This window comes from Podarcis melisellensis (assembly GCF_964234715.1).
Source record: "Podarcis melisellensis genome assembly, chromosome: 6".
NCBI lineage: Eukaryota > Metazoa > Chordata > Lepidosauria > Squamata > Lacertidae > Podarcis > Podarcis melisellensis.
This window is the reverse complement of record NC_138538.1, coordinates 60,567,910-60,590,440: the sequence shown is the minus strand read 5'-3', so window position 1 is coordinate 60,590,440 and position 22,531 is coordinate 60,567,910. Positions and strand designations below refer to the sequence as shown.

At 39.0% G+C, this 22,531-nt stretch overlaps 2 protein-coding genes across 11 annotated transcripts in view; one reads left to right on the top strand and one right to left on the bottom strand.

The window, feature by feature from the left end:
* Positions 1-22,531, top strand: part of ITGB3BP (integrin subunit beta 3 binding protein) — a 90,387-nt gene that overhangs the window by 28,557 nt on the left and 39,299 nt on the right. Inside the window, 1 exon segment of the mRNA XM_081915892.1 lies at positions 13,629-13,756. Coding sequence (XP_081772018.1) covers positions 13,730-13,756 — 27 coding nt within the window. The 5' untranslated portion in view covers positions 13,629-13,729.
* EFCAB7 (EF-hand calcium binding domain 7) overlaps positions 1-22,531 on the bottom strand; it is a 60,707-nt gene that overhangs the window by 32,230 nt on the left and 5,946 nt on the right. For 7 of the 10 annotated variants that reach the window (XR_014169444.1, XR_014169445.1, XR_014169446.1 and 4 more), the window contains exons 1-9: positions 16,650-16,899; positions 12,837-13,048; positions 12,568-12,654; positions 10,400-10,595; positions 9,398-9,522; positions 5,737-5,878; positions 5,192-5,301; positions 3,589-3,740; positions 3,277-3,410 (exon numbers count right to left, since the gene is read on the bottom strand). Coding sequence is in view for 4 of the 10 variants with exons in the window: in XM_081915784.1 (XP_081771910.1) it covers positions 3,277-3,410; positions 3,589-3,740; positions 5,192-5,301; positions 5,737-5,878; positions 9,398-9,522; positions 10,400-10,595; positions 12,568-12,654; positions 12,837-13,048; positions 16,650-16,884 (1,393 nt within the window). In the remaining 6 variants the exon portion in view is untranslated. Of the gene's footprint in view, positions 1-3,276; positions 3,411-3,588; positions 3,741-5,191; positions 5,302-5,736; positions 5,879-9,397; positions 9,523-10,399; positions 10,596-12,567; positions 12,655-12,836; positions 13,049-16,649; positions 16,900-22,531 lie in introns of those variants that run through there. The other 3 variants (XM_081915785.1, XM_081915787.1, XM_081915786.1) reach the window with 1 other exon arrangement.

Below are 22,531 nucleotides of genomic sequence, written 5' to 3'. Positions count from 1 at the left end.
ATACTGTGATGCATGAAAGAGGCTAATGGCCAATCCCCATTTTTGGAAACAGCAACCTAGATCAGTAGTAACCTAGATTTCTTCAGCAACAAGAATAAACACAATATTGGCTTTTAAATCAATGGAAGACAAGGTATTGCAAAGTAAATGAATACGGTATATAAACAATGTCTACAGTCTTCCGCAGTGTATAATTGTGGAGGGGGAACCAAGCGGCAATCCTTGGTATGAGAATTGGATTGATACAAGAATGCCACTATATTTGCATCTATGAAATTATCATTCACTTTCATCACTGAGAGAGGCTTTTATGTTATGGATGCTGTGAGCTCATATCTTAGATAAGTTTGATTTTTGAAAAGTAATATGGTTCCAATAATATTCAGCAAATTCTTCTAGCAAATTCTTGCTAGAAAACCAGGTCATCAAGCAAATACAAAATTAAAATGTTCTTAAAGCACAGAATATTTAAAAATGGATTTCTCATCTTCATTACAATGCTAATTCTTTACTATGTATTATTTAAAAGAGATTACCAAATGAATAAATCTAAGGGTTCAGGTGCTATTATAAACTGCTTGAACTTTGTTCTCAAGATTTATGAGGTTCATCTGAACCCTCCAGCTGATTAATTGCCAAGTAATCTATTCACAGCTTTTGCTGTTGCTTCCTTTTGATGAGCTGGCTAATGTCTTCTAAGTATTGTTGCTGTGTTTGTTCCAGAAAATGTAAGAATTAATGAGGAAGGGATATACATTGCCTTGTTCTCTGACTTGTGTCCCCTACTCTCAAATATATAAGAAACCAAATGCACAAAATGCAAAGCCAAAGCTGAGAACTTTATGTCTGCCCAAAGGCTTGGGCATGTCCAGTGAGATTTTTATAATTCCCTTCTTTGAGCAACAGATTTTGAGATCTTCATGGAAGTCCCCTCAATTTCAATTTCCCTTGGGCATATGGAATTAGTCACATGGTCTTTTCGACTGAAGCCATCATATAAAGGATGTCTGAATTTGTGTTCCTTAATGAAAACATAAAAAGCTCTAAAGATTTTACAGAGTAATATGAAACAGGATCTGTCAAATGCTGAATATTTTAGCCGGAATTAACAAAGCACCGCAGCCTTTAAAATGTCTATTTAAGCTGTTGCAAGCCTACTGGTACACCTCATTAATTCCAGTTTCTATTTTGTGCTGTAATAATAACGAAGTTTCTCATAAGCATTAATGAATTTACCTTCATATCATCCATGTGCGAGATCATTTATTCTTAGCATGCAATTCCTAATTTGTGATACTGAAGGCCAAATAAGAAGTGACAATAAATTGAACTATGTCTGTGGATTATGAATAGTTGAATGCTTAGATGAAAGTCTCAGAAGGCATGCACAGTCATAGTTTTATCAAACGTATTTACGATCTAAAAATTCAAAACTGAGAACATACAGCACTCTGGATGAGTAAGGGCTAATTCAATTCTCTTCCATGTCAGGAAATGCAATTCCTGCCATGCATGAACTCATTACGCACTTCCCAACAGTAAGGAGAATGAGGTGGCATGCATTTGTGCATACATGCTGAACAGACATAGTTTTCAATGCAGTTACGTGAACCTCCTGAAGTTTTATTTGCAATGAAATATATCTACATATACAGGAACATTTATGCAGCCAGATTTTTCCAAAGGCATGAACATGTTATAAAACTTTTTTTAAAAATGCAATTGACATGAATGAATGAATGATTATTATGATGACCAAGCAGCCAGCATAACATGGGCCCTTTCATGCAAACACAAATCTATTCTGCCTCCCTTCCGCCTCTGAGTGCCAATATCTCAATATTCTTTTTTATGTAATAGAACCTGTATAGCTCATTTGGTTAGAGCACAGGGCTGCTAATGCCAAGGTTGCAGGTTCGAATCCTACATGGGACAGCTGCATTGCAGAGGGTCCCTTCAAACTCTACAATTCTATGATTTTTCCACCCATTTTCTTTCTAAAAGTGGAAGATACTTCAGCGCTGGATTTCAAAACATGGTCGACACTAGTAGCAGGACATTTATGTGGAGGAGGATGGTCGGTTATATGAACTCTCATTTTAACATGGAAAGGGCTGCCTGTATACCAGTCTAGAAGTAATTTAAAATAAAACAAGCTTTACAAAATAATGCAGGAAATGTGCTGGGAAGTATTTTGGTGAAGTCATGGACGTTAATCAATTGGTGCCTGTGACACAAAACCATATTTCTCCAGAGTCTGGAGTGGTGGCACAACAGATTTGACTCTTACCTTTGTACAGTAGACTACATTCCAGCCATGGAAAAGTAAGAGGCTTATTCTCACAATTCAAGCCAAACAACAACAGTTGAGGAGGGTGCAAAACAAAGTCAGTAAGGGGGTGTGATCTATGAAGGAAGCTAGGTCTGAGGAGTCCAAGGGCCACATTTGGTCCCTGGGCCTGTGCTTTTCTACTCCTGCTCTGCACTGTAGAATATGTGCAGGAAAACATCACATTTTCCCATTAACAAAATATTGCTGCTTGAATGCTGGGGAAATGAAAAAGAAACATTACCTTAGGGCAAAGACATTTAGATCCCCTGCAACAAATGAATAACAACTGTACATTTACTGTGCAATAAAATGACCATCTGGAATGCCCCCCACAACTGACATGAGACTTACTGAAGCTGCAAGAGTAGAAGCCATGAGGAGATAAAGCAGTGGAGGGTTTGCCCCCTTTTTTTGTTATTCTCCAACATAACCCCCTATTAGGGACATCTTACAGTCTGACCTCAGGCAAGAGCAAAATAAAGCAAAAGGAAATGGGAGAGCTAGCAGGGAGACTGAAAATGACAGTCAGGGGACTGAAGGAGCTGCCTCTGATATTACAGAGATGCACGCTAAAAGAAGAAAGAGGAAAGAAATGAATTTATGAAGTAATAGAAAGACCTCGTAACAACAGCACAAAGCAATAAGGGAGGGGGGGAGATGACAAAGCAATATATGTCACACAGAGCTTAAGATGCTGAATTCTATGGTATATTTTCATTAGAAAAATAACGTTGCCCGTGAATACACCCAAACTACATTAACAGTTAGCGAACTATATTGTTCCTTCCATGTAGCCTCATGCTAATGAACTGTGAATCTATGTAATCAGCATTTCTATTTAATCATATGATTATCTGAATAATATTGCCAAAGGCATTCAGATAGATGACGCTGCACTTGGGCATAGAGAGGTTAAATTTGCATATAGATAATTTCAGTGTTACCTTTGCATATGGCCCAAGCTTCTTCATCACACTTTTCTCCACTAGTTCTCATTTCAAAGAAGTTGTTCTCTTCCAGGCTGAGAAAGCCATTCCCATCCAAATCAATCATTTCAAATATTTCTGATAAGGCTGCTCTGAAAGGTTGAAGAGAAAAAGCAGCTCAACAGATTGTCTGCTTCCTTCATTTCATCCCTTGGACTCACTCATCAGTTCATTTCAGAAGACTGATTTCTTTGGGAGACAATTTTTTCAGCAACATATTTTTGTTAAAATATGAAGAGCCTAAATTTCACAAAAGCTGGCCTGCCTTACCGGAACTCTTTGGTAGCTGTGAATTCTCCATCTCCATGTACAAGTTTGGCTTCTCTTCTAATTTGCTTTTTTGCTTTTCTGAATCTACAGCCTGTGGTGAAAGGAAGTACCCAATAGACACCACCTTCAAGTTCGCCTCTCCAACCAAAAACCTACCACAAAGGAAAAAAATAGATGCAGGATGTTTTAGATTTCTGACCACCATCATTCTTTCTCCTCATACAAGCCCAAGAAGTATTTGAGTTCATATCTTGTAGACCTTTCCCACATGTAGATCACATAGATTAAGGAACTAGAGATAATAAAGGAACTAGAGATAAAGGAACTAGAGATAATAAAGTAAGAGCCAATGAAGTGCACAGAATTGAGTTGTGGACTCAGAAAGGAGAAGCCTGTGCTCAAAAGCTCACACAGCACTGCTTCACCCTTTACAGGGCAACCTGGGTACACAAGTATTTGCTGTAATAAATGCATAAAACGTGGAGGAGAGCTGCACATTCCCACTCTCTATAAAGTAGATTGGAATGCAGTGGATTTGGGCCCAGTTCCCTGACGTGTTTTCTGGAAGTGAGCATATTTTCATGTAAACAAACAAACAAATTTATTTTATTTTATATGTTTATGTACCATTATATACTTAATGCTTAAGGTAGTCTCTAAGTGGTTTACAAAGTAACAAATACAATATATAAAACCTCAAAAACAGTGTGAGCATGGGGAATCTCTCTCACCAATTGTCGTTTTTCAAACACTGAAGAAGCAGGTTCAGAGCTAACTTTCAATGAGAAAATTATGTGTAGCCTTAGGATTAAACTCTATACTCTGGCAGTCCTTGTACTCCTGCAACTACTTTTTGTAAACAAAAGGATGTGGCCAGTCCAAATGTTTTTGAATCCTATCCTTAAAGTCACATATTGTTTGACCTCGATGAAAAGGGGTAATAATGGCATTATATCACATACAAAACAGAGTATGCCAAATGTGGGGAACACTGCAATGGCCCTCCAAAAGAAATGCTATATTGAGGGAAGACATCAGCACTCTGCACCAGAAGTGGGTTACATATGTATACTTATTGTGCTAAATAAATAAATAATAAAAAATGATTGGACATAGAAGGCCTTGGACTCCTATTTACATTGGGTTTATAATAAGATAAGCCCTCCATTTGGATTGACTCATATCTGGTATAGGAGAAAATAAAAGTAATAAGTCTTTGATTTATCTTAGTATTTCTACTACACTCACTTGAGGACAGTTTGGAAATTAAAATGAAAGTTCTGTTGCTTGTTCAAGTCCACATTTATGTGTTGTGAAGGAAATCAACAGTCTTCTCAGGCCTAACCAACATAAGTAACTTTTTAAAGGGATTCTTCAGATTTTGGCTTTTATCATTTGTTCACAGGGGAAATATTTGGAAAGTATATAATTAACAGTGTATTAATTCTGTTAGGAATAATATTACGTTTCCTTGACTACTTCATTGATAATTTAGCTATTTTCTCAATGGCAAAGCACAAAGTACCAGCCATTTATAGATATCATCATTATTAATATGCTACATATATAAAGTCAGTAAAGGTAACTTAAAAATGTCTATGACCTCTTTATTTCGTAGCTCAGTGAAGCCGACAAGCTGTATGTTTTCTTCAGTTTCATTTTCTTTGAGTATGTACAAAGCTGTGTCCACCACTAACCAAGGAGAGGGTTTTCCTGTCAAAAAGCAAGCAAAATTGTACTAATAGTCAAAGATCTGTCATTCAGTGAGTGATGCAGCTGAATACAGTAGTACCAAAAGAATCCATCGTGTTTTGCCCATTATCATTGTAAGGTCTCACATGCAGTGAAAACAGTTGTCATGATGTTTGTGATTGAATGCATGTTTGCAGCATACAACCAATCAATCAATCTTTATTGTGGTCAAAGACCAGAAAGCTGCTGCTGTTGCTGTTAACAGCAACATATGCCACAAATATTAACATTTATGTTTTTGGTTTTTTTTAAAAATGCTAGAACTAAGAATTTGCAACCCTGCAATGGTTACATTTTATCTTGGGCTGCTCCGTTAATCCTTTGTGCATTTCTATTACAGGGACATCTCCCAGTTTTCCACCCCTAGGTTTTTTTTTTTAAAAAAGGTATTCCTACCTTCCATTTGGCGAAGGTTCACAGGATTAATGGTAATGCATACTGTAGATCTCTGAGATAAAAACAACTTATATTTATGACTAATTATCTCTCCGTTTTCCTCTAAGAAGAAGCATCCTTTGGACTGTGCCTGTTGCCATTCCTAGAGACAAATCAAATAATTAATTAATATAAAAGAAGTTACTTAATTCCTTGTAAGGCAGAGACTTTGCTAGTCACTCCTACCATCTGTTGGCCAAGCGGTTCTTTAAGTCTTAAAAGGTTAGTGTCCGATCTTTTGAAGGTTTATTTTCCAAACCTTATTTACTGCATAATTCTTTGGATAATTGGAAACTGGAACATTCCCCTTCAGAAAATTTGCTTGCGACAACAACGTATCTTCTGATACAACTTAGAACAGTACTGCTAACAACAGCAATAATAACATTTATAAATTATATGGCACTTGGAGTGTTGAGAGTATGCTATGTACATCATCTCAGTCATCCCTATAACAATGCTTTAAGGTTTCCAGTTTTATCCCACATTATAGACGGGGTTGTTGCAGAGGATGAGAAAACAGTAACTTGCTAGGGCAACCTTGTAAATTCTTAGCTAAGACAATGTTTCAATCAGGGACATCTCACTATTCACTCTTGTTGAGACTGCACTATATTGACTCCTAATATTTAAATGCCAGAGTGGATTTGTATGTCTCAAATAACAGAAAAATTCAGCTGCAATAATTCTGCAGAAAACACTGTCTATGTTGTGGAAAGGATTGAAAAACTCAGAAAAAACCCCCTAACTCTAGCCTGTTATGCTTCTGAAGAGCATAAGGTGGTGCTACAGACCCTGTATCTACTTGTAAACCAAGATAATATAGTGTTCTTCAAACTGATATTTGCACATTGTATGGCTCATTTCAATTTGCAGTGCAGAGTGTGACATGGGAAAGAACAAAATGTTGAATAATAAGGAACATCCACACTCTGAAAACTAAGATTAAATGCTGAAAGTGTATTAGAGAAATGGCCATGGCTTTTTAGCTTTGGGCACAATCAAATAAGATAAACTGCCATTCATTTTGCCTAAAATTCCCCATATATGGTCCAGTGAATTGAACAAGGCTTGTGGCTACAAGCCTACTTACAGTTACTTTGGAGTAGGACTTGATACCATGTATGGCATAAAGCTGCATGATGCCACTGTGTTTGTTTAAGCATAAGATGCCACTGTGTTTGTTTAAGCATAGAATGGCTTTTTCTACATGCCTTGCTAACTGACACTGCAGATTTAAATCATAGGAATGGTTATACTGGAAAAGGTATACTTGTCTATGCCTAAATCCAAGAGAAAAGTTAACCCAAGTCAAGTGACAAATCATAAATGATGGCATCTACTGCTGTTTGCAATGAATTCTGGCATGGAATTCACCAAGTTTTCTGGTTTACAATGTTTCAGATGGATTTTGCTTTTTTACATATTCTTCTACATTTATTTCATAACAGCCTATTCCTACATTCACTAGAACACTTACCGTATAAGGGGGTCACAGGTTCTATTGCTCTTTTATATCATATTATTATGGAGTTGCCTATCTTCAGTACAGGACAGTTGACTAAGATGGATATTTTTGCAATTTATCACATACACTGCTCAACTTTATATAGCATAACTGGAAGGGCTCTCCTACGAATGCTTTGCTGTTATTCTTATGTGGTAGACTGGAGGCAGGGTGGGGTTATAAGCATATAGATGAATGTTCCTTGTAATTTATCAAGCTTTCCCAATTGTCAGGGATGTCTGCAATTAGAAACTGCAAAGGCTTGGAAATTTATCATATATTCTTGATTTTTTTGATTTGCCACATAACCTGTGCATGCTGCAATAACCAGTGTAAAGTAGCAGTTACAGATAGGTAGTCGTGTTGGTCTGCCATAGTCAAAACAAAAAAAATTCCTTCCAGTAGCACCTTAAAGACAAACTAAGTTAGTTCTTGGTATGAGCTTTTGTGTGCATGCACACTTCTTCAGATAAGATACACTTCTTCAGTGTAAAGTAGACATCCAAGTGTCAGCTTTCTGCTGCACCTTGTGATGGGAAAGGAAATTCACATATATCCCCTATTTGAAGCTGGGGACCACACAGTTCCCCATATGCGGCAAGAGTCTGCTTTTCTTCTTTGTGTATTACATGTAGTGGGAAAACAGTTGAAGTGGAACTGGTACCTAATGGTTTGATGTAATTGTTGTGCTCAGAAAAATACTGGAAAATATCCAGACACCTCAGCTGATCTTGTCCTTTCTAGCAGTGCCCACCTGTTAGGAAACCAAACCTTGTTTCAGAATACTCCTGTTCCACCTGCAAAAACACCTCATGCACAAATAGCTATCAGCAGAATACTATTAAGAGATACACAATGGGGTGCAAGTCAAAAGAACAACGATGAACTTTTATTAGCAAAAATTTAATAGAAACCTACTCAGAACACTAAACTCATCTTTGGGAACTTCACTATTTAAGCAGGCGGTGGATCACTCTTGTGATGACCAAGCTGATCATTCGCTAACAGCTTAGAAAGCTAGTTTTCATTACCATCTAATAGGTTGTTGAAACTGAACCAATTACAACTAGTAGAAAACTACTGTATGTGTTTTTATAACCAACAACATATCATCTTTGAACATACTGGAATTACAGGCTAAATTGCATAGGGGTTTGGATACCTAAACACACAGAAAAAAATCCTTGGAGAGGATGCTTTTAAATTTTAATATAGAACAAATGTCACTGTCTAGCAATGTTAAAGATATAAAGGACTTCAGAGTTCAATAACAAATACAGAGTTGTTATTTGAAACAAAAATGTAACTCAAGAGAACAATCAGTTCAGTCTTCTAGCTGCAGTTATATTATGTGGTCATAACCATTCGTTCTCCCTTACACAGAGGTCTCAAGGTGCACATTTTTAATGTATCTTAGCAGTTTCCAGTTAATGTTTTATATTTCTCTAGCTATTATTTTCTGCTGAAAGAAAACTAGTAAAGGTTGAATCAGGAAAGGGAAAACAAAGGGAAAAGATCAATATTAACACTCTACAAATATTGACTTAGCAAAGTGACTTTGTTGTCTTTCTCCCTTAGGAATGGTTATTGAATGAATGACTTATTTAAAAGAAATTACTTGTAAAACTTATTAGTCTAAATAACAGTCAATATTTTCAGGCTACAGTGTATATTTACCAATTAATGTCTTCTGATCTGGGTACGTTTGAAGATATTTATTTCCAATTACCTTGCTTATAGAGGGTTGTGATATATAATCTTTCAGGCTACTTAAGCATTTAAAGTACTAATAAATTATTCAATTTTGCATTTCTCAAACAGTCATTAACAATTTTATCCAAGAGTGCTTTCCTTTATAGAAAAACATGTTTTGTTCTAGCAAACCTTCACACCTGAAAAATGATCCTAAATAACGGGATGTCAGCAAAACCAACATTATATAAAAATGTTTATAGTGTTTTGCAACCAGAAATCTCTGTGTGCTGTGTTGCTGCCCTTGACAAGCAGTTAATAAAACATAAGCTATAAAAGAGAGAAAAATTGCTTTCTATTTAAAATGCAATGTCTATACCTGGTGAGGGGGAGCAAGAGTCAAACTAAATTAACGAAGTCTACCTTTGCAGCATTTGCCTCAATGAGCTTCGAATGTTTGTTGCTGCTGGCACCCATACTGATAGTGGAAGAAACAGATGCTTTGCAACTTGGAGCTGAGGAACACTGTGAAGAAGTCTTGCAGTGACCTACAATTGCAGAGTTTTATTTATAGCACCTTATTTATGAATATTTACATTCATCAAGTGAGAAAATAGATACAGAATGATAAATATACCGTATAGTAGTTAATCTGGTCTGGTAAACTGATTTGTGTTTTGCTGGGCCAGTATATGCACTGGAAAAATTTGGTATCTGCTTTGATTTGCACTGAACCTGCCAAGTGTACTGGTAATGAATCTCCAACCCAGCAGCTGCCAAGTGATATTTGCACTAAAAGATTAGAGAATCTATCAAATCTATTAATTCAAACATTAAATAACCCATATCACAAAGTTGGTGTCATATAATACTGTGCTAAATCTTATCAGGGTAAGGCCAAATTTAAATTGTAAACTGCCCTTTTATTAAATAGAGTGGACATTCTGCCAGCTTTCAGTGAACCAGCCACTCATAATGCAGGAAAAGTTCATTTGCCAAAACACAACATATGGAAGATCTCTGGTCCAAGGTTTGCTCTTAGCTTATTTGAAAAAAAAAAAACAAACTGCAAGTAAGGTTCAGAAGACATGAAAGCCAAACTGTAGCTTGCTTCTTCTGTGACATTGCAACAGCAGCAGAAGAGTGCTATTGGGATATGCTGTGTGAATGGGGTCACTCAAACATTAATCAGCTAATGCTAGAGAAAGAAAAATGCTGAAGTGAGGGATGTAGCAAAACTTCTTCTGAGCCTAGGGCTTTGGAAATACCAGAGAGACATTTCTACCATTGATAAAGCAAATATTTTTAGTGAAATAAATGAACACACATTTCAAAAAAGAGAGAAAAAAATCTATATCCAAGGTGTCATGCAGAGGGGAAATGACACTCTATGAAGTAGAGCTTTCTTGTTTGAAAAATTATTACCTCTTTTTAGCATTGGTTTGGATTCTGTTTTCCTTGCAGTTTTTGGTATTGTTTTTGATATTGGTGATGTAGCCAGTTCTGATGAAGTCTCAAGCTGACTTCCAAACTGCTGACGCTTCAGTTTACTGTCAACCTCCAGTTTCTCTAGTGCGTTCTTCAGACATTGCTCATTGGTTGTCATATACAATTTACAAAACTGTAAACAAAACACACACACACCTTAGTCTCTTAAGTATTTTAGAAGGAAAATAAACAAAGGCACTACTAAGCAAGAAATAGATCAACAGATAAAAAGTATTTCTTCTGTTAGTACAATCCTCATCTTGCTTTCATGAATCAAACTGACCATTCTCCAGTGGCACAATAAAATGGAGACATGATTCAATGAGGAGATCATACAACTGAGAGAAAATAAAAATGAAAGGTACCCGAAGATAAGATTTATATTGTCTACCAGACATATTTGTGGACAGACTGGCTTTTTATGTCTAATTTTAAATGAAGGAGTTTTCTTTTCTTTTCTATGAGTCTGGATGGGAAACTTTAATGAACAACATAGTCATTTCAGATAAGGTAAACTCCAAGATTAACAAACTCCAGATAACATAAAATTAACCGTTGCATTTTTTAAAAGAACATTGCTTTAGCTACGGCCAGAAAGATACTATTGTGATAGATGACACTGCATACTCGGGAAAGTATTTGGAAAGAACTGCCTTTAATCAACATTTATTTTACACATATACATTCCTTATCCTATTTTTCTTTGTTAAAAAAGGGATGTTCTTCTATATTCACTGTGAACTCTTATGAGAAAAAGACATTGTCAATATAGCTCGATGGGATACTACTCCTGTTCTGACACTCTACACTCCTTCTATTTTTAAGTATTAAGCTTGATGTCTGCCATAAATATATAGTTGTATATAGGGTTGTGTCCAAAGGTTTATGTTTGCAAGCAGAACTGAATTCTGCTCACACAATGGGATATTACCTGCCTCTCCTCCCCCTGCAGTCTTCAAAATCTGCTTTGGAGGACTGGGGGGACCCTGCAGAGCAGATCTGGGGTGTGAGTGAAGTTTGCGGGGAGGAGAGGGATGAGTTACTGCATGAGCACAAGTCTGCCAGTGCAAGTTTGGATTTCACTGATACATGTATGATCTAGCTAAGATCCTTGCATTGCAGGGAGTTAGACTAGATGACCCTTGGGGTCCCTTCCAACTCTATATTTGTTCTAATACACTCAGGCTGACAGTGACTCTCCCTTTAGTAAAAAGCTTCTTCATTTCTAGCATATTGAAAGAATGTCACATGACAGAAATGACTGCATATTCAGAGAAGCTCTTCCATTTGCACAAGTTCCTTCTCAAGAGATTCTTATAGCCGACTAGAGTTTCCATGCTACAGCATGTATCTTCCTTATTTATCATGGTTGTCATACTATAACACAACCTCTGATGTACCTTGGTGCCTCACTGTGAGAAGTCTTACACTCCCTTGCCAAGCAGCACATTGAATAGCACCAATACATTTTCTCCCTCCACTCCTGGTACTTTGCATCCAAGACACAGTGTGTGATAAGATATTTATAAGTACTAGCTACATTACCATATTAATAAGCATACTTCAAGGTTGCAAACCTATACCTTTACTTTGTCAAAGGCCAACCACACTGAGCTCTATTGTTCATGTCTGCAACATGAAGAGCTGTTCTAATATATCACAACTAAAAACTTGCAATTTTTTAGTGCCTGACATACTTTTCTCTGAAAGCATGCACTGACAATCAGATCCTCTAACACCTATGTATCACATTCTGAACTGCTGTAACCTCCTTTGAAAGGATTACTAAAAGGTGACCAGAAAACTTTGACACCATGGAAATATCCTATTAGGCGTTTAAGAACCAAATCACTCTCACTTATTCAGCCTCACCTCTTTCTTGTTTAAGCCCCCTGAACAGCATGTCAGGGCTCAGGGGACCTCCACTATTATAATCTGCTTTCCCCCAATTTTTACCCATTCCAACTCCCAGTCAAGACTGCACCACATTGAAGACCTTTCCTGAGGGTTTAGTGGGAAGGAGAGGGCAGGAAATCCCCAATACAAAAGCATATGTCTGTTCAAGTAACTTTAGATACAAACCTATGTAGTCTTATCCACTATACCTTGTAATAATCAAACTTTCCATCACTGTTCACTTCCACCAATTCGGTGATTGCATTAACTTCATCATGGGTCATTTTTTCACCTCTCTGCAAAAAAAAAAAAAAAAAGGCAGCTTCAGTTGCAAAGCAATGAAGGAAAAACACTGCAATATTTAGTTATTATGCCTCCCCACAAACAGTAATGATTTATTAAAGTTTAAACGTATTTCCCCTGTGGTTTATATGAATTGTTAAAAGTATCAGTCCTAACTACCCTTTGAGGTACTTACAGTTGTAAGAAGTTTATACAGCTCACTATGTAAAATACAGCCCTCATTATTTATATCTATTTTTGCAAATGCTTTGAGCAACTCTGTTTTCCTAACAGGTTCTTCTTGTTTTAAGATGAAGCAAAAATCATCAAAATTCAGTGTGGTGGTTTGCAGTGTCCAGTATTTATTAACTGTCTTCTGAGATGGATTTCTTCCAGCTTGCTGAAGTACTGCAAAATAAAGCAAAAAAAAGAAGCATTTAGTGACACTGACAAGACGATGTATATATCATTTTCTTAAAACACTCTGTAAGTAGTTACTACTGAAATTACTCTTTTCTACTCCTGTAACAAGGGACGCGGGTGGCGCTGTGGGTAAAACCTCAGCACCTAGGACTTGCCGATCATATGGTCGGCAGTTCGAATCCCCGCGGCGGGGTGAGCTCCTGTCGTTCGGTCCCAGCTCCTGCCCACCTAGCAGTTCGAAAGCACCCCTAAGTGCAAGTAGATATATAGGGACCGCTTACCAGCGGGAAGGTAAACGGCGTTTCCGTGTGCTGCGCTGGTGCAGGCTCGCCAGAGCAGCTTCGTCACACTGGCCACATGACCCGGAAGTGTCCTCGGACAGCGCTGGCCTCTTAAGCGAGATGGGCGCGCAACCCCAGAGTCGGTCACGACTGGCCCGTACAGGCAGGGGTACCTTTACCTTTAGCTTTACTCCTGTAACCCCACTGTGCATTAAAGGCCCACCAGTGCAATTCCAGGAGGCATTTAATAGCTAGTATTTGTGCAATCTTTCCTGATGCAGCAGGTGCTGGTGCAAGAACAATGTGACTACCAGGGCTGGTCCAAGACATTTTGGCACCTGAGAGTGAACTACAAAATAACCACTAGCAGGGGGGAAAGGAATGAATGAAGATCTACAACAGGAACAAGAGGGTAATAAGTATATATATCGGAAAGAAGGGTGGGAGGAGACAAAGTATTGCCTCCGATTTGCCAAAACGCTGCTGTAGAGGCATCTGGGGGGGGGGGCGCAGCTGTCAAGGAGGCAGCGCATCCAGCCTCCAAGGATGTTCTGCAGCTGTTGCTGATATTATGCTTAAGAGCTTGAAACTGCCTAATGGAACTTTCAGCTTCTTTCCCTTTCTAATAGCAAACCCCAATGATGAGTAACAAACTACTTTGGAATTCTGCCTATATTCAAAAATAGTTTGTCCGGAAGGCTTTTGTTTTAAAAGTGAAGTCTAAAGGCCTGTTGGGCATTTGAATCCAGTTGCATGGGTTGCTGAATTGTGGTAATTGCCTGCAAGGTACATTTTGCTATGCGGGTGGGTTTAGTTTCTTGGGAGGCAATTTGGCATCCCTCTTCAAGATGATATTCATTTTTTTCAATTATTTTTTTAAAAAAACACTTTAAAACTCCAACTCTCTTGAAATATATTGTGAAATTCTGCTGGTTGGTATATTATTTATACTTACTGGGAACTCAGTACTTTCTGTGAACTGCTAACTAGTCTCCTCAGACTATTTTTATAAGAAGTTCTTTTCTTGTACTCTTTAAATGTATCTGATAAAAAGACTTGGACTCTGATAAGTGTCTACAGAGACATTTTAGCTCAGGACATTACATTTCATAAAATAAGTACAACTCATATAAACAAGAGTTTGAAGAACCAGGTTGTAGATTACAAAGCAGAATCTGTGAACTGAACTCTAAAGCCTCGACACAAATCTGTAATGGGCTAAAACATGTTTGTTTGTTTTTTCTAAAGATCCAGACATCTTGTTAAGAATATGGAAAGCTTGAACTCTCCGTTGTCTTTCCTAAACTGACCTTGAAGTGCACATGGCCAAACACATGCCCTCTTCCCAAGTGGCATATGGACAGAGATGAAAGAAATGGCATAAAAAAGAGCAAGTGAGCATTTGTTCACACCATTCATATTTAAAATCCAGATTATCTGATGCTAACAGATTTACAAACTGATTCTACTAGCCTGATATTAGAGTCACACCATGTAAGGCTAATGTATAAGAACTTTGCCTCTGAAATCATCAGAGTATTCTGTAAAAATGTAGAAGGTGGGATTTAAAGTACAATGATCCTTTGATGTATATTGATGCCAATATATAACTAATTAATAGCATCAACTGCAAAGAAAGGACATTACAACAGGATGCAGTTTATCAATTTTTTTATACTTTTGTTCTCTTCTAAACTTATGCTACCATCTATGTAACATTCCAATGCACCACCAATAATCTGTTCCACAGGTGAATTTGTGTACACAACCATGTCTTTACTGTCCATTCTGTCTCCTATGTCATTTAGTTTCTATATGAAACCATTGGGAGCTGTCATCTGGGGATTTGGAACATGGTGTCGTAAGTATGCTGATGACATGTGACTTTATTTCTTCATTCCATTGGAATCAGGAAAGGCTGCAAAAGTGTTGGACGCGTATCTGGAGGTAGTGATGAACTGGATGGGGGACAAAAAACTGAGGTTGAATCCTCATAAAATAGAAGTGCTGTAGATGGGTAGTTCCCATGTCTGGTCATTAAGTGTACATCCTGTTCTGAGCAGCATTTTGCTACCCTTGAATATGAGGTTTCAGTTTAGGAGTATTCCAACTTATCACTGGATTCCAACTTGTTAATGGAGTCTCAAATAGCTTCTGCATCTAGGAGTGCTTATGCCCAGATTAGGCTGGTTCATCAGGTACAGCTGCTCCTGGACTGGGACCGCTTGGTCTCAGTTGTCCATGCTATAGTGACCTCCTGCTGGGACCACTGTAATGTGCTCTATGTGTGGCTGTCCTTGAAGATGGTCCAGAAGCTGCATCTAGTACAGAATGTGGCAGCTAGGTAGATAAATGGGGCAGTCCAATGGGACCCCAGTCCTGAAAGGACTGCACTGACTACCAGGGAGTTACTGGGCTCAATTCAAGGCATTAGTTCTACCATATAAAGCGCTAAATGGCTTCAGGCCCAAGTACTGAAAAGAGCATCTTCCCCAATACCAACCATATCAGACTATGATTGGCAAGCGAGGCCTCGCTGTTGGTGCCACCACTGGGAACTACTTGGTTGGCACTGAGCTGTTGCAGGGACTTTTCATTGGTGGTCCCTCAGTTGTGGAATGCCCTGCCTAGTAAGGTGTGCCTGTCTCTATGATTATTAACTTTCTGGAGAAATTTGAAAACCTTCCGAGCCCCACACTGAGCAAAAGATTCCTGCATTGCAGTGGGTTGGACAAGACGACCCCCATGAACCCTTCCAAATCTACAATTCTATTATTCTAGATCATGCTGGAATGATTTTTTTTTTTTAAAAAAAGAAACTGATGTCTTGGTTTATAATTGATTTGCAACTTTTCCCATGAATAATAAAATTATACTGATTTATACAGCATAGCTATTAATCTATGCATGCAGAATGAGTAGGGTTGTGTCCTTTCTGTGTATCCATCAAAAACAATATGCAAAGTGGCTATTATTTTTGTCACTCAGTGGAAATAAACTTACTTCTCACCTTTCATAGGGAGAAGAGAGTTAGGTACAGATACTATTTTGATCACAGTAAGATGCTTGGCCTGATTTTCCTTCCTTGGGCCTCCCTAGCGTGACCCCCCCTAGTGTGCAGCAAGGGTAGGACATCTGGGGTTCTCCCTGAAGCACTTCAGTGAGTGTCCACCCAACAGTGCTTTGATGATAGAGAAATAAGGCACATGAATCGTATCAAGGTTTCTTAGCACTCAAATATATTATCGACTGCTGGAATTCAAGATTTCTCCTAAACTGATCACAACTTTAAAAAATACACTCACCCAAACACAGTTGTTCTTTTGATTTAATGTTTTCTAAGCTGCTTTTGAAGACAGCTAAATAGGCTGCTCTGCAGTTCTTATAAAATGTCTCCTCTTCATAATTCTGGGATCTTTTTGCTTGAGAACTTTCCTGGGCAGGGGTCTGATCACTGAAGAGGGATGCATTGCTCTCCTGACTGCCAGCCATCCTGTGAATAATGCAAACATATCTAGAGCCTATTTCTTTTATTTGCATATTTCAGTATCACATCACCATCTGTCCATCCCTCTCAGGTGGGAGGGAGTGTTTACTGGACTTTGCTGTGAGCTTCTGCTTCTGCAAAAATGGGAATAGTCTGCAAATATGCTTTGACGTATATGTTTGCATTTCTTTTTAGAATATTTCTATACCTTTGATAGCCATCATTTTCAAAGCCATTCACAATAATAAAATCAGATTTGCAGGTGTCTCATATTGCCCTCACAATGATAGACCCAGCATACCACACACTGTCTAATCTAGGAAATGATATCGTATGGCTCCTTGTTATGTTTCTATCAAAAGCTGTGGCAACGAAGGGTGGTCTGTGGAGTGGAGTTGTTTTTCAAAGCCCCCTTTCCCCAGTCCCCGAGGTTTTCTGCAGCCGCTAAAGCGGCTGAAAATTTTGCAGAAAGTATCATTGGCTCCCAACTCTTAGAACTCTCCAGAGAAATGGAGGTTCTCTACCCAGCTCTCTTGCTGGAGTGGTGGCGGCTAAAGGAGGTCCTGGGGAGAAGCTATTTTAGAAAACCTGGAGTTCCTCTGAAACAGCTGGGAAATACTCATTATTACATAAAAGTTTACACATTACACTGTAACACAATATAGATGCAGTGGAGAATGAGGCATGAAGGTGGGATTATTATGGCAGGACATCCCATAATAACTAAGACTTGCTCTGCAACAAAGTATTTTTTACCTTATCTTTTTAAAATCCATCTCATGCCTGGCATGAGTGCATAGTAGGTGCAGGAAAAACACCCAAAATTCTTGTACTTGCAAGCTCCCTGAGTTGTGTGCATCTGCTGCCTCACACCAGAATCAGCTTTTGGCATACCACTGAAAATGCCATTTCCCCAGTATCTACCAATGTGCGTTGAAAGATGAATCCTGCATGTGGCTGGCAGGTGCACTTGACCAGCTGCCCGCGGGCGAGCAGCCAACATGTGCTGGATTGCCATGTGAATAGGCCTCTCATTCTATTGAAATGGATTTGATTAAACACAAATCCTGGCTTTGATGAAATGTATGAGAATTTCTGTCCCTAGCAAAGGCAACATTTCCACCTTAAGCTGATCTAAAACTGGTGGTTTATAGAGACTTCCGGAGGCGGCGCAAAACAGCAATGGCGGTCCTCTTTACCCAGTGAAGAGGGGCTCCGCGAAAAAGGGTTTTCCGCTACGGCGAAGCGGAGACCCATCCAGATAAACCGCAGGCAGAGCGAGCCTGTGGCCGTGGGACTCGGCGGGTGCCAGAAGCCCCCCCAGAAGCGAGGAAGGGACCTCGTAAGAGGCTCCGGATCGTGAACGGGGGAGCGGCGCTGTGAGTTCATCGCTCTTTTCGCGGAAGTGAAGCCGCGCTGCTGTTGCTGATGAGCGCCGACCTTTCTTCTTGAAAAACATCGAGATTGGCTGCAATTTACCCGTGAGTAAGGGGTACCAAAGAACTGATTAAGGATTAACTTAAATTTGTCTATTTTGGCTGAAAACGGGAGGCGAGTAACAGGAAGTCCGCCTTCCGGTCCTGCTAATCGGAGCAAAGCAAAGAACCCGATGCGGGCTGAAGTGTTAAAAAGAGACTTTGAAAGAAATAAGAAGGGGCATTAATAGACTGTGTGTTTCTAGAAATCGAAAAAGGGTGAAGAAATAAATGTTTTAGTCCAGTGTGCTAGAGAATCTTCCTCCTATTGTGAAGAGACGTGGAATTGAAGGGGACAACCGAGTTATTGGACTGCCAGTGTTGCAAATGAGTACTGTCAGGCTGCTGAAACTTTTCTTTTAACATAAACTGTTGCATTGATGGATACACTATCGCTTTAATACTGTCATCGAAACCTCTCTGTTACCTTGTGGCACTAATTTGAAACAGAACTCTCTGAAATCCTCCTTTCTGAACTTGGGGATTTCAGTTGAAATAGGAGCTTTGATGGTGGAAAAGAAACTTTCTTTCCTTTGAAAACCCCCCCTAGTGGATTTGCGGAGGCATAGTAGCCTGGGAACTGTATCTTATTGGGATTTTTTGTGGTTTAATTGTTTATACTCTGGACTTGCCTTTCTCATGGACTGAAAGACTATTTGACCTTGAACAGCAGCTGGGGAATGAGTGGCCCAGCGAAAACAAGAGCAGCTAAAGCTAAGGAAGCTTTAGCTGAGGAAGTTAAAGAAAAGAAAAAAGACAAGAGAGCTGGGCAGCTGGTCCAAACAACCTTGATTCATCATCGTAGATCCTCGGTGCCTACTGTGTTGACGGCGCAGGAGGAGGAAGTTGAAACGCCTGCTACAGAAGAAATGGCAGCTGGAGGAACTGATCCAGTCTTGAAACAAATTTTGGAACAATTGGCACTTTTGAATAAGAAGGTGGACGATCAGTCATCTAAAATTGATAGAGCTACATCTACTATCAGCAAGTTAACAGATCAGGTTTCGCAGCACACCCAGGCTATTGAGAAACTGCAAGGAGCTACGGCGGAGAACTACAAATTAGCTGCGGAAGCCAATCAAAAAGCTGAGCAAGCGTGCAAGAAGGTGGAAGAGATCAAAGGGGAAGTAAGACCTCTGAGAAGACAGGTAGGAGAACAGCAAGCCTACCTGTCAATGGTGGAACTGAAAAGTAAGGAATGTAATCTTAGGCTGAGGGCTGTCCCAGAGTTGGAACAGGGCAACCTAGAGAAATTCTTGACGGAGCTGTTTTCTAAATTTTGGGGGGTTGAAGAAGATAAAGATTTCAAGATTGTGACGGCCTTCAGACTGGGAAGATCGGTTAAAAAAGATAAGTCCAGAGACTGTTTGGTTTGTTTGAGAACAAGAGAGGAAAGAGACAAGATATTAGGCCAACACTTTAAAAAATCCCTGGAAGTCGAAGGTAAAAGGGCAGAAATTTATAGAGACATTCCTAAATATTTGTTGGACCTTAGAGCCACATATACAGACTTGGCCAAATTGTTAAGATACAACGCAATCCCTTACAGGTGGGAATTTCCTCAAGGTCTGTCATTTACCTATAAAGGAAAGAAGGTAAGAATCAAAACGCCAGAAGACCACCAGAAGTTCCTACACGACAACGAGGAGGACCTCCAAAAGAGAGCCGCAGATTCTTGGCCTCCACCACCGGGATTACCACCAGGATCCATACCATCTGGAGGCGGCCCGGCACCACAGCTTCCGGAAAAGGACGACAAATTAGATACCCAACTGTGATACCCAAGAAGTAGACCGGGATGTCTCTACAGCTTCTTAGTTGGAATATAAATGGCGGGAACTCTCCAGAAAAACGCAGAAAAGTATTTCATATTTTGAAAAAAGAACAATTGGATATTATTTGCCTGCAAGAAACACATGTGACAAGACTCCATAGAAAAGTGCTAATCAATAAAAGGCTAGGCCAAGAATTTATTTCATCGGATAAAGTTAAGAAAAGAGGAGTGGTGATTTATGCAAAGGAGAACTTGTCCCCAAAATTTGTATTTAAAGACGAACAGGGCAGAATTTTGGCAATTGAAATCCAGACACAAGGAGAAAAGTTTTTAATTCTGGGAATTTACGCCCCAAATGATGGAAAATCGGAATTTTTTAAGAAGCTGCATGAGATTATGCTGGACTATTTGGACTATAACAACATTATCATGTTGGGAGATATGAACGGTGTCGCCTCAGTGAATATGGATAAGTCACAAAGTGCTAATATAACGAAAGATGGCAGACTTCCAAAAACCTTTTTTGAAATGACTGACAATTTGGACTTGATTGACATATGGAGGATCAAGAACCCTCTAGGGAAAGAAGGAACTTTCTTTTCTGAGGCCCATATGACATGGACGCGAATCGACCAAATATGGATAACTAGAGGGCTGGCACCTAAGACCAGAAAAGTGGAAATCTGCCCAAAAACCTGCTCCGACCACAACGCCTTGAGAATGGAACTGAGACTAAATACAACCGGATCGTTCAGATGGAGAATGAATGACGCCTTGTTAAGAGATCAGGAGATTGTTAAGAAGGCCCAAAAAGTTCTAAAGGACTATTTTGAAATAAACTTAAAGACAAATGTGGAAAAAAGAATAATCTGGGACGCAAGCAAAGCAGTGATAAGAGGGTTTCTAATACAACAGAACACGATTAAAAAAAGACTCTGGAATGAAAAGAAGGAGAAGATCTTGGAGAAAATAAGAGAAGGAGAGAGAAAACTGAGATCCAGGCCTAAATCGAAGGAAGTATTGAGAGAAGTGAAGTTTTTCCAGGCACAATATTCGAAACTGATAAATCAAGAGGTGGAATGGAAAATTAAACAAATGAAACAAAGATCCTTTGAATCTGCAAACAAATGTGGAAAATTGTTAGCCTGGCAGTTGAAAAAGAGACAAAAACTTAACACAGTTACAAATCTAGAGATTGAAGGGAGAATGGTTCAGAAACCCGATGAAATCAGAAGGTCCTTCCAGAAATATTTTAAAGAACTCTATTCTCAAAGGCCACAAAAAAGCTCAGAGGTGGACCAATTTGTTATAACTAATGGATTACAAAAAATACCCCAGGAAATGAGAGCAACCCTGAACTGTAATATTACAACCCAAGAAATTGAATGCGCCATTCAGAACCTCCAACTGGGCAAATCTCCGGGACCTGATGGGCTTACTTCCAAATATTATAAGGTACTGAAGGACTCACTGACACAACCATTGCTGGAAGTTTGCAATCAGATTATGGAGGGGAGGAAGGCACCGGAAACGTGGAAAGAAGCCTTCATCACGTTGATCCCAAAACTAGAATCTGAAAAAACTCAACTTAAAAACTACCGTCCTATCTCACTCCTAAATGTGGATTATAAAATTTTTGCAGACATTTTGGCAAGTAGGTTTAAGAAAGTCTTAAATGAAGTTATTCATAAGGACCAAGCAGGCTTTCTCCCTGGTAGGCATTTATTTGACAACACAAGAAACATCATTGACATTTTGGAGTTTTTACAGATTAATTCAAACACAAGAGCGGTGTTGATTTTTATTGATGCGGAGAAGGCCTTTGACAACATTTCTTGGCTGTTTATGAAGAAAAATTTGGAAAGGATGGGAGTAGGGCGGGGGTTTGAAAATGGAATAGAAGCAATTTATTCAGAACAAAAGGCCAAATTGATAGTAAACAACGTGGTGACAGAGGAGTTTAAAATTGAAAAAGGGACACGACAGGGGTGCCCTCTATCTCCTCTGCTGTTTATTTCAGTCCTGGAGGTGCTACTGAACATGATTAGAAACGACCGGTTGACACAGGGAATTGTGGTCGGAGAGAAACAATATAAACTGAAAGCTTTCGCAGACGACTTGGTATTAACATTACAGGAGCCAGCCTCTAGTACTAAAAGAGCGTTAGAATTAATTTCTGATTTTGGTCGGGTGGCGGGATTCAAGCTGAATAAACAAAAAACTAAAGTTTTAGCAAAAAACTTGACAACTACTGAAATAGAGGAGTTCAGAAAAGAAACAGAACTAAATGTGGTTAAAAAAGTAAAGTACCTAGGGGTGCACTTGACCTCCAAAAATTTGAATTTATTTAAGGACAACTATGAGAAATGTTGGTCAGAGATAAAAAGAGATCTGGAAACATGGTCAAGATTAAAACTTTCCTTGTTGGGCAGAATAGCTGCCATAAAGATG